The sequence below is a fragment of the Microtus ochrogaster genome, chromosome 2, assembly GCF_000317375.1.
Source record: "Microtus ochrogaster isolate Prairie Vole_2 chromosome 2, MicOch1.0, whole genome shotgun sequence".
NCBI classification, from domain to species: domain Eukaryota; kingdom Metazoa; phylum Chordata; class Mammalia; order Rodentia; family Cricetidae; genus Microtus; species Microtus ochrogaster.
The window spans coordinates 13,630,041-13,642,297 of NC_022010.1; the positions used below are offsets into that span (position 1 = coordinate 13,630,041).

The following is a 12,257-nucleotide window of genomic DNA, read 5'->3' on the forward strand; positions in this document are numbered from 1 at the left end:
GAGGAGGAGGAGGAAGAAGAAGAAGAAGAAGAAGAAGAAGAAGAAGAAGAAGAAGAAGAAGAAGGAAGAAGAAGAAGAAAGAAGAAGAAGAAGAAGAAGAAAACTGTTAGTCTAGATTTTTAGCTTCTAAATAATCAGTAAGGTTGTCCTTACTTAGACTGGACTGTGCGGTGAGTTCCTGCCTACCCGCCTTTTAGGTTTACTCAGTTGCTGTAACCCTATGCTAGCACCAAGTGGCAAAGGGATCAATCAGCAGACACAAAAAAAAATTCTTATCTGACCATGGCGCTGAAGCAGCCATTTCAGTGTAGTTGGCTGGCTTGGGAAACTGTGTGCTGTCACGACACCTTATTTTATCTTGAAAAGTTGAAAGTCAGACTTTTTTTGGTTTTTTAGACAGGTTTTCGCTGTAGCTTTTTGGAGCCTGTCCTGGAACTCTCTCTGTAGACCAGACTGGCCTCAAACTCACAGAGATCCACCTGCCTCTGACTCCCGAATGCTGGGATTAAAGGCATGCACAACCACTGCCCAGCTGAAAGTCAGACATTTTTTTAGGTAGAGTCTCTTTACATAGGCCTGGCTCTCCTGTAACTTGCTCTGTAGACCAGGCTGGCTTCAAATTCACAAAGATCTGCCTGCCTCTGCCTCCAAGTGCTGGGATTAAAGGTGTGTGCTACCATATCCATCAAGAATTAGACAATTTGGTAGCCAGGCTAAACTGTTCAGCAAGTGATATGTTGGCTGTTCTTCAACGGGGTTGTTATTTTCTGGATGACAGTTAAGTCCCGTGGGGCCAACATTTCTGACCGACATTTAGTTTGTTAGGAGAACAAACTCTTATGACCTCATCCAGCCAACATGCTGCATTAGAAGCTTTTATGGTTGAAAAGCAATTCTAACCATAATTAATGTACAACAGTAAATGGTTGAAGTAGCTTAGTGGTAGAGCATGCCTGCCATGTTTGAGGTCCCAGGCTTAGTCCTCAGACTCAGGGACACTTGCTGAAACACATGATTAACAGGTATACCTTTCTGAGCATACCCACAGCACTGGCATTCTGATTAAAAAACAAAACAAAACTCACAAGTTTGTAGGGCTTTATGGAGAGATAAAGGATTGGGGTGAACCATTTAATAGCTAGTAGAAGACTGGGCGTGGTGGAATCTCAGCATTCTGGAGGCTAAGGGAGGAGGATCAATGAGTCCTGGGCCAGCCTGGGCTATATTACAAGTTTCAGGCCAGTAGAAAATAAAACAAAATCAGAAACAGTGGAAGGGCTAAGGATGTAGCTCAGTGGTAGAGTGCTTACCTAGCATGTAAAAGGACTTGTGTTCAGCCCCCACCACCATAAATTTTTAAAAAATTATGAAAACAATAACACAAGCTGGGTGGTAGTGGTTCAAACCTTTAACCAATCACTCAGGAGGCAGAGGCAGGTGGATCTCTGTGAGTTTGAGGCCAGCCTGGTCTACAGAGCAAGCTCCAGGACAACTAGGGCTATTACACAGAGAAAGCCTGTCTCAAAAACAAACAAACAAACAAACAAAAGCAAAAACAACTTTATGTCAAGACCAGTTTTAAAGTAAAAAGCAGTTAAGCCAATGACAAGAAAGAGAATTCCTTCAATCCTTGTCAGCCTTAAACAAGGAGCTTGGAGCTCCTGCTTCAGTCTTTCTAAGTATGTCCCAACAAGTCTGCGCTTCTAGTAAAGACTATTTTCCTCAATCAGGACTTTGATCGTGGGCGTGCTGCTTCTTTGTGAACACACTGTCCTACACTTGGAGACATCTTCATTATTTCATAACCTCTGCCAGTGCTGTGATGGACATGATGCTGGTCATTATTTTAACTAAAGCTAATTCTACATATTTTAATGTTTTTCTCTTTAATTTTCAGAAAGTTTGCTCATGATCACATTCCAGCATTAATGTTGGGGGAAATTACCGATGAATTCATACAAATGTCCCACTACACCAGCATCTCCTTTTGCTTAGTAACTGCCAAAGACGCATGAGGCAGAGGGGTGCTCACTCTCTGAGGGGCTTGTACGTCACAGTCTACCAGTGTGTGCTGGGATTTTGATCTGGTTAGTGAATGACTTTTGGGGCAGCAGGCCCTAGGACATGGTCTTATCTGCCTACAGCACAGCGTAAAGGCTGAGGGAGAGGGCTGCTTCCCTCTTGCTCTCACACTCTCTAGGGTGGTCAGAGCACAGCAAGTAACCAAGAGACAGTTTGTGTGGTTAGTACTCTTCACCAGAGCAAAGTGACTGGAAGAGGCCGCTGGATCAGCCATGGCGCCTCGAGGGTTCTGTATCAGTGTCTGTCCCTACCCTATACCTCAATAAATACCTGAGACCCTTTAACAGACTCTCGTGGTTTCACATAACACCAGTGTTTGGCAGCTGCCAGTTTTCCTCTGTTTTATAAAAGACTAACAAGCATCTAATGGTCAGTATCTTCAGGAGCCCTATCAGCAGGTACCTGGGAAGAGAACAGATTCACTGAGATGAAGTGCAGAAGCTCTGGGAACACCGTGTAAACCTTTCTTTCATTTTTGAAAGGAGAAGATGAAATTAGCAATGTTAGAGGCTCTGTTTCTGGGCTGCTGAGGACTTGGGGAGAGATGGAGTGTGTGGTGAGCTCTGGAGTGGAGGTATGGCATTTCAATTACCTTTAGCTTTATCATGGTAGTGAGAGCCTGCTCTCTAGCTTGCAATTGTCCTACCTGAGCAGAAAGTTCCACTAGCATGCTGCTGAGATTTTCATTTCTAGCCTACAAGGGAACAACACAGAAAATACTGAGTCTGCAAATGCTTTCATTATGTTACTAAGCACAATCAACACTTGTTTCTCTATTTTTCAAATTTAACATTTTTAAGGAATAAAGTGGGCTAAGTAAGCAATTATCAAAAAATGCAAATACATATTCACCTATTAACTCTAGCTTTTTACCAATACTTGATAATTGTTCTAACTTAAATTGATTTATACAGGTTAAGTTTATAAACATTTGTTTTTATTTTTAAGTAAAATCATTTTAATTAACTCACAAATGAAATACCACACAGCTGGTTTAAGGAAGCCACTCAAAACCTTGCCCAGTCCCAAATTCAGTGTCTTTCCACGAACACAGGGAGACTGTTCTGAAGCCATGGAGCTTTGCTTATGAGCTCACACTTTCTCGATTACAGTTTTTATTCACTATCCAGAAAAAAAAACTATGATAGTTGAAACTACAAAAAAATATAAACTGGGGGCTGGAGAGATGGCTCAGTGGTTAAGAGCTCCTCTTCCAAAGGTCCTGAGTTCAATTCCCAGCAACCACATGGTAGCTCACAACCATCTGTAATGAGATCTGGTGCCCTCTTCTGCTGTGCGGGAATACATGGAGGCAGAATGTTGTAGACACAATAATTAAATAAATAAATCTTTAAAAAATATATAAACTGTATCTTTTTTCATGACTCATGTCCTTTTCCTATTTTTTTTTTATAATTTTAGGCTGTGAGGAAAGAAGAAAATAAACAAATGAGACCTGGATTTCCATAAAAGAAGTAGTCTTTGTGACTCCTGCACAACTTTGTTATATCCAGGCTAAAAGAACTTTACACTGGGTTAGGTTCAATATGCCAATATACATTTTCAAAAATCCAGAGAAAGCAAAACACAAAAAGTACGCTGTTTTTAAACTGGATTTGAGGTGATAATGATGTACCCACCCACATTCATCAGTTACAACGAAAAGACCACTGTGATGCAGGGCCTTAGAAGTAGGAGAAGCTGCGTGTGTAAATATAGCAGACATGGGAACTCTATTCTTCTTTTTTTCTTTTTTTTGGATTTTCGAGACAGGGTTTCTCCGTAGCTTTTGGTTCCTGTCCTGGAACTAGCTCTTGTAGTCCAGGCTGGCCTCGAACTCACAGAGATCCACCTGCCTCTGCCTCCCAAATGCTGGGATTAAAGGTGTGCGCCACCACCGCCCAGCTGGGAACTCTATTCTTGCCATACTAGTTAGCTGTGCCCCTCAAACTGTTCTAAAATATACAATTTAGCTGAGCATAGTGACGCAAACTGTAATTACAGCATTCAAGAGGCTGAAGCAGTGGACTACAAGTTTAAGATTAGGCTGGGCTTCATAGTGAGACTAACTCAAAAAAAAAAACAACAAAGTTGGGTGGTGGTGGCGCACGCCTTTAAATGAAGCACTTGAGAGGCATAGGCAGACAGATCTATGTGAGTTCGAGGCTAGCCTGGTGTACAGACCAAGTGCCAGGACAGTTTCCAAAGCTACACAGAGAAACCCTGTCTCAAAAACCAAATAATAATAATAATAATAGTAATAATAATAATAAATAAGGAAGGAAGGAAGAAAGGAAGGAAAGAAGGAAAGAAGGAAGGAAGAAGAAAGAAAATACTGAGGACGTAATCTTTTCAATTTTATAGCAAATATGTAACTAGTTTTGTGTGTATTTATCGTAGCAGAGAGAGACCTTAGGTTAACCTCAGTACTTGAGAGGCTGAGACTGGAGAACTGCGGTTCAACTAGAAGAGACTAAAGGAGACGTGAAAAAGGACTGGGATACTGGCATCGTCAAGGCCCTGGGTTTAATCTCTACTACAGGAAAAGAAGAGGAGAAAGGAAGAGAGGGAGGAAAAGGGAAGGGGGAGGGGAGAGAAGGGGAGGGATTCAGAATTTAGAAAGCCAAATTCAAAGCTACCAAAACTTGAAGGTACTTATTTCAGACTTCGAGAAAGGCTTTCTGAAATAATGTGCTGTTGGTAAAATGGACAATGCTTCTAAACCAAACAGCAAAACCCTTCATGGGCTGTGATGAAACTCCACCTACAGGGCAGAGCACTGCTGTGTAGCTAGCCAGAAAGCTCGGAGAACACAAAGCCAAGATGGACAGAACACACATTTCCATACATACACATATATCCTTTTTTGTTTGTTTGTTTGTTTGTTTTCTCTGTAGCTTTGGAGCCTGTCCTGGAACTAGCTCTTTTTTTTTTTTTTTTTTTTGGTTTTTCAAGACAGGGTTTCTCTGTGGTTTTGGAGCCTGTCCTGGAACTCGCTCTGTAGTTCTGGGATTAAAGGCGTGCGCCACCATCGCCCGGCTTGGAACTAGCTCTTGTAGACCACACTGGTCTCAAACTCACAGAGATCCGCCTACCTCTGCCTCCCGAGTGCTGGGATTAAAGGCGTGCGCCACCACTGCCCGGCTGCGCATATCCATTTATGGTGACATTTAAAGTTAATTTTTCTGTAACTAAAACCCAGAATTTGAACTAATGAAGTTTGTTAAAATTAAAACTAACCTCAAGGTCTTCCGAGAGGAGGGCAGAATGTGTAGCCTTTTGAGCCATTTCCTGGAGCTGTTGCTGAGTCTTCTGAAGAGCTGTCTGACATTCCGCTTGATTGGATTCAAGGAGTTTGACCTTCTTCATGAGAGACTTGATTATGTCAGTTCTTTTATGCAGCTCACCTGAGGGAAATTTCAGTCACTGTGTCTGTGCTGAGATCTAACAGGCAGCATTTAAAATCAGATCACAGAGTAAAGGTGTGTTATGCGTGTTAAAGACATCTTATTCTGAAATGCACAAGACCTAACTTGTATCCCAGAAATAAACATTGGCATCAACCAAGAAGTCACTTCCTACACATAATCGCTGTTAATTCCCACTTCCCGAGACACTGATCTCAGAAGAGTCCCCTTGCTGAGGACAGTATGCCAGGCATCTATCTGCCCACCACTGAGCCTAACACCTTGCCTTTTACTGTTACTGCTCTCCTATCTGTCTCTGCATCCACCCCAGAGCACAGTGTGAGCCACACACAGATAGAATTATACTCAGGAGTTTGTCTCTTCATGTGGTTTGCCTAAGATTAAGATCCTGAGAGCCACCCATGCTGTAACTTGTGCTTATTGCTAACACGGCAACATGAAGGCCTATTAAATTATAATGCCAACATGTATTTATCTACTCTACTATTGGTGATTATCTAGGTTGTGTCCACTCTGCAGCTGTCAAGTAGTGTTGCTCTGAATGTCCATTTACATGTGTCTTGGGGCACATTTGCTTCACTACTCAAAATGTGGTCCTTGACCCTGGAGCACCAGCATCACTGGGGAAATGGCTGGAAATGAAGACTGCTAAACCAGGCACAGCATCTGTAATCTCAGCAGACAAGCACCAGGCAAGTGAAGACAGTAAGATTAGTAGCTTAAGATCATCCTTTGCTACAAAGCAAGTTCAAAACCAGCCTGAACTACAGAATACCCTTTCCAAAATTAAAAAAAAAAGGAAGGAAGGAAAGAAGAAAGGAAGGAAGGAAGGAAGGAAGGAAGGAAGGAAGGAAGGAAAGAAAGGAAGGAGGAAAGAAGAGTAAGGAAAGAAAACAATGTGCTGAAGAGATGACTGACTCAGAGTGTAAGTGCTTTTGCTGAGGACTCAGTTTTGGCTCCTGGCCCCCATACTGGGTGGCTCACTACTGTCTGTAATGCAAGCTCTAGAGGATAAGACTCTCACTAGCACCTCAGGCAAAAGTACTTACCTGTGTGTACATATCCACACACACATTCCGCATGATAAAGAATAAATAAAGGCTGGAGAGATGGTTTGGTGTTGCTTTTGAAGACCTGGATTTGGTTCCCATTACCCACATGGCAGCTCACAACTACCTGTATTTCCAGTTCCAGGTGATCCAACACCCTCTCCTGGCCTTGGAGGGCACCAGGCACATAAATGATGCACGTACATACATCCAGGCAAAGAACCCAAACACATAAAATAAAAATAATAAATGAGGGGCTGAAGAGATGGCTCAGAGGTTAAGAGTACTGGCTGCTCTTCCAGAGGCCTTGAGTTCAATTCCCAGCAACCACATGGCAGCTCACAGCCATCTGTAATGGGGTCTGGTGCCCTCTTCTAGCCTGCGGGCATACATACAGTCAGAACACTGTATACATAATAAATAAATCTTTAAAAAATAAAAATAATAAATGAATCTATTAATAAATAAGAGATTGTTAGCCGGGCGGTGGTGGCGCACGCCTTTAATCCCAGCACTTGGGAGGCAGAGGCAGGCGGATCTCTGTGAGTTCGAGACCAGCCTGGTCTACTGAGTTAGTTCCAGGACAGGCTCCAAAGCCACAGAGAAACCCTGTCTCGAAAAACCAAAAAAAAAAAAAGAGAGATTGTTAGGTGGTGGTGGTGCACACCTTTAATCCCAGCACTTGGGAGGCAGAGGCAGGAGGTTCTCTGTGAGTTTGAAGCCAGTCCGGTCTACAGAGTACGTTCCAGGACAGCTAGGACTGTTACACAGAGAAATCCTGTCTCGAAATCTCCCCCCCAAAAAAATCAAAAAAGAAGAGGTTAGAGAAAAGACGGCTCAGTGGTTAACAATACTGGTTGTTCTTCAGAGGACCCAGGTTCGATTTCCATTACCTACATGGTAGTTTATAACTTTAACTTCACTCCCAGGGGATCCAACACCTCTTTTGACCTCTGAACACACTGCATGCGTTACTGCATTAGTAAATTTGCTAGGCAACTGAAGTGAAAATTCCTGGAGGTGGAATGGCTGGACTGCAGCCTTCAGACCCTTCCTTCTTTAAAGGATTCATATGTCTTCAACTTTCCCAGGCACTGTGAAATGATTTCCCAAAGCAATTGTGCCACCTTACTCCCATCAGCAGTGCATACCCTTTCTGTGGCTCTCTATCTTCCTGTATATGGGTAACAAGGCCTGATGGCTTTTGCCAGACTAACAAACATAAAATGGTCTATCATTGTGGTTTGTGTTTCCCTAATTACTAATGAGAACGAGAACATACTAACATGTTTACTGGTCAGCAAATTTTCCTCTTTCCATAAAGAACTTATTAAATCTTGCTCTTGTATGTGGTACTGAAGATTAACAGAGTCCTTTGGATGCTAGGCAAGCACCTCCATTAATCTGCAAATCCAAGCCCAAATCTTGATTACTTCAAAATCTAGGTGCTAGTGACTATATACAAACTGTGTTATTAAGAAATATTTTTACAGGCAGGAGAAATGGTTCAGAGGTTAAGGGCACAACACTGGCTGCTCTTCCAGAAGTCTTTTTTTTTTTTTTTTACATTTGTCAGAGCCTCCGTTTATTAGAGATGGGGTACAGCTTTATATATGGTAAGGAGTTGGGGGATGGGCACAGGGGTCTGAGCTCTTGCCGCGCGGTTCACGTTGGTCACGTAGCCAGGAGGTTACCTTCGGTCAGGTCACTGTAGGCCAAGAAGTCACAAATTGTCACACCTAGTTCCCTAGGTAGTTTGGAATGTGGGGTGGAAGTCTTGAGTTCAATTCCCAGCAACCACATGGTGGTTCACAACCATCTATAATGAGATCTTGTACCCTCTTCTGGCAAGCAGGCATACATGCAAGCAGACACTATAGATACAATAAATAAATCAGTCTTAAAGAAATATTCTACACCACTTTTTTTTTTTTTGAAGACTGGGTCTCTTTTTAGCACTGGCTGTCCTAGAATTATGTAGATCAGACTGGCCTCAAACTCATACAGATCTGCCTGCCTCTACCTCTCTAGTGCTAGGATTAAAGGTGTATACCACCACACCTGTTTATACTACCTGAATTCTTTTTAAATTGACATTTATTGTGTGTGCACAAGCTTATGCATGTATGTCACAATGGGCGTAGAGATCAGAGATGAACTTGTGAGAGTTGGTTCTCTTCTTCCACCATGAGGCTCTTGGGGACTGAACTAAGGTCCCCAGGTCTGGCAGCAAGTGCCTTTACCTACTAAGCCATCTTTCAGGCCCTATTTATTTTACTTTCAATTAGCAATCTTTTATATTTATATTTTTCTTTTTGGAATTTTTGAGACAAGGTCTTTTTTTTTTTTTTTGGTTTTTCGAGACAGGGTTTCTCTGTGGTTTTGGAGCCTGTCCTGGAACTAGCTCTTGTAGACCAGGCTGGTCTCGAACTCACAGAGATCTGCCTGCCTCTGCCTCCCGAGTGCTGGGACTAAAGGCGTGCACCACCACCGCCCGGCTGAGACAAGGTCTTATGAATCCCAGGCTGGCTTCGAAATTACTGTACCTAAGATTATGTTGAACTTGTGGTCATCTGACTCCACTGACCATGCTGGTTTTACATGATGTTAGGGACAGAGCACAATGCTTCGTTCATGCCTGCTAAGCAAACACTCTACCAACTGAGCTATATTGATGGACCTGCCTGACTCCATCTTAAAATTAAAAGTCATCTTATTACAAGGTCAAAATAAGTTCATTCCTGTTCTCTGTAAAACTCAGATATGACCAAGTCTTGACCCATTTTCTATAATTTGACCTGTTTTATATCCTATACCTAACCTCTACCCTGATAAGATGTTCTGCCAAGCCCAGGTCCTATGCAAATCAAAATCCTCTGGAAATCCCCAAGCCCTTGGAAAACTCCTGGTCTTGCCGTTTTGGGGGCAACATAACCCCACTGTCTCCTATGTTTGATGCTATTTATTCAAACCTCACTCTAGGAAGACAGCCATGTCCGACAGAAAGGAAACCTTGCATATTTGACCAAAGAATGTGAGTAATGGTCTTTATTCTCTCCGGTGGGATTAACACTAAATTCCCAACACTATTTTGAGTTTTTTGAAATTTTATTTAGGGGATAGAGAAATGGCTCAGCAGTTAAGAACACTTGCTGTTCTAGAGGATCCAGGTTCGATTCCCAGCACCCACATAATGGTTTATAAGCACTTATAACTCCAATCCCAGGAGATTCATCACCCTTTTCTGACTTCCTCTGGTATTGCATGCATGTAGTTAAGGCGTAATACACTCATATACGTAATTTTTTTAAAAAATTAGTTATTTATATTTATAAGAACACACGTGTGCCAAGGCTTGTGTGTTGTAAAAATCAAAGGAGAACTTGAGGGAATCAACTCTCTCCACTGTTTAGGTCCTAGAGACTGAACTCAGGGTCTTCAGTCTTAGCAGCAAGTACCTTACCTGCTGAGCCATCTTGTCACCCATTTCTCTAGGTTTTAAAAAAGACGACTGTAGTGACCCATGGCTTTGAGCATTCCCTACCACTGAGCTACACCCACAGCCTTCACGCCATGATAACTCTAGCTCTGACTAGCACTTTTCCTATGTGGCTGTTTTTAAAACCTGCCCATCTTCAACAAGACTGAATTCTTTTGGTGTGTCAGCACACAGATGTACTCAGCAGATGGAGCTGTGTGTGTTTCTGACCTTCTAATTTGCTGCAACGTTCCTCCAAAGTCAACACTTTCTGCCGATCCTCCTCCCATGAAAGAAGTTGTCTCTGGTGCACTGCAACCATGTCATTGAGCTCTTTATCTCGATCTTTCAGTTCTCCAATGAGCAGCTGCAGCTCCTTCCGCTGTTTCTCAATGGTGGAATTCTCAACTTCTGACCCGATGTTCTAAACATGGAGGGTAGTTTTAAATCAAGATAAACCCAAACCACACATCAGCCACAACATCTATCTTCCAAATAATTATACTCTTTTGCTGCCAACTAAAATTGTGAAATTGAGTTTTATTCTCTTTTAGGAGCAATACAGCAAGTTACACCACACAGTCTGCCTCTCATCTTCCATCAGACCACACAGTCTTGAGAGTAGGGCCTCTTCTAAAACCTCTGGGTAGCCACGACACACTCAGCTTCTGCTTTTCCCTGCTTTGCTGTCAATCTTCCTGTTCTAGCCACCAATGCTATTCCTGACTCTGCCCTTCTGTGCTCTCCAACATGTGAGCACGCACGTGTACACACACACACACACACACACACACACACACACACACACACCCTGTCTCAAAAAAAAAAAAAAAGAAGAAATTTTGAAGAAAGAATGGGGATTTTAATCTGGAAGAAAATAGCCAGGTTGTAGCACACACCTTTAACCCCAGCATTTGGAGGCAGAAGCAGGAGGATCTCTGTGAGTTCGAGGCCAAGCTGGTCTATAGAGTAAGTTGCAGGACAGGCTCCAAAGCTACAGAGAAACCCTGTCTCAAAAAACCAAGAAAAAAAAGTAGGCTAGTTGAGTTGTGGTGGTACACCCCTTTAATCTCAGCACTTGGGAGGCAGGGGCAAGCAGATCTCTGAGTTTGAGGCCAGCCTCATCTACAAAGCTAGATCTCATTCTGGAAAAAAAAATCTTAAAAACAAAATTTTGAAGAGAAATTTGCATATGTATACCAAAGACAAAAGTACAATGACATCTCATGTTTCTAGAACTGAGGTTCCTGTTGTCAAGATCTTGCTACAGCTGCTTCAAATTTTTCTTTTTATAGCACTGATTTAAAAAAATACTGAGCTACATTCCCCGCTTGTCAACCATGTGCCATTCCCATTCCTAACAATATTATCTCCAGTAACTCCTTTTATACAGATAGTATTTTTAAAAAATGCGTAACTACCCTTTTTAATGTTTTTTGTTTGTTTGTTTGTTTTTGTTTTTCAAGACAGGGTTTCTTTGTATAGCCTTCGCTATCTTGGAACTCACTCAATAGTCCAGGCTGATTTCGTTTTTTTTTCTTTTCTTTCCCACATTGTATAACAGTTTATATTTACAAATTAGAAAGAATAGGGGAAATAATCCATTTTTAAAAAAGTTTCTAATTTGAGTAAGTTAAAAACACACAAGTGGAGCTGGAGAGATGTTCAGAAGTTAAGAGCACTGGCTCTTCTTTCAAAGGTCCTGAGTTCAACTCCCAGCAACCACATGGTGGCTCACAACCATGTGTAATGAGATCTAGTGCCCTCTTCGGGCCTGCAGGCATATATGCAGACAGATACTGTATACATAATAAATAAATAAAATAAGTAAATAAATACAATCTTTAAAAACATACATTAGGGCACTAACCACACAAAAGGACATTGTCGCACAGAAGTTCACAGTACAGAACAATGTTCTGGGAAGAAAACCCACAGCAATCTTTTTTCTTGGTAATAGATTTAACATAGATATAACTTTTTTGGTTTTTCAAGACAGGGTTTCGCTGTAGTTTTAGAGCCTGTTCTGGAACTAGCTCTTATAGGCCAGGCTGGCCTCGAACTCACAGAGATCCACCTGCCTCTGCCTCCTGAGTGCTGGGGTTAAAGGCATGCCACCACTGCCCAGAAACATATATATAACTTAAAAGAACAAAGCTAAATTAATAATGTAGGAGTATAGAAAGATCTTTTTTTTTTTTTTTTTTTTTTTTTTTTTTT

The 12,257-nt window shown here is 41.9% G+C and overlaps 1 protein-coding gene across 1 annotated transcript in view; it reads right to left on the bottom strand.

The window, feature by feature from the left end:
• The window catches only part of Ccdc62 (coiled-coil domain containing 62), a 38,308-nt gene that overhangs the window by 23,391 nt on the left and 2,660 nt on the right, over positions 1 to 12,257 (bottom strand). The window contains exons 2-4 of the mRNA XM_026788133.1: positions 10,269 to 10,461; positions 5,323 to 5,489; positions 2,675 to 2,776 (exon numbers count right to left, since the gene is read on the bottom strand). Coding sequence (XP_026643934.1) covers positions 2,675 to 2,776; positions 5,323 to 5,489; positions 10,269 to 10,461 — 462 coding nt within the window. The remainder of the gene's footprint in view (positions 1 to 2,674; positions 2,777 to 5,322; positions 5,490 to 10,268; positions 10,462 to 12,257) is intronic.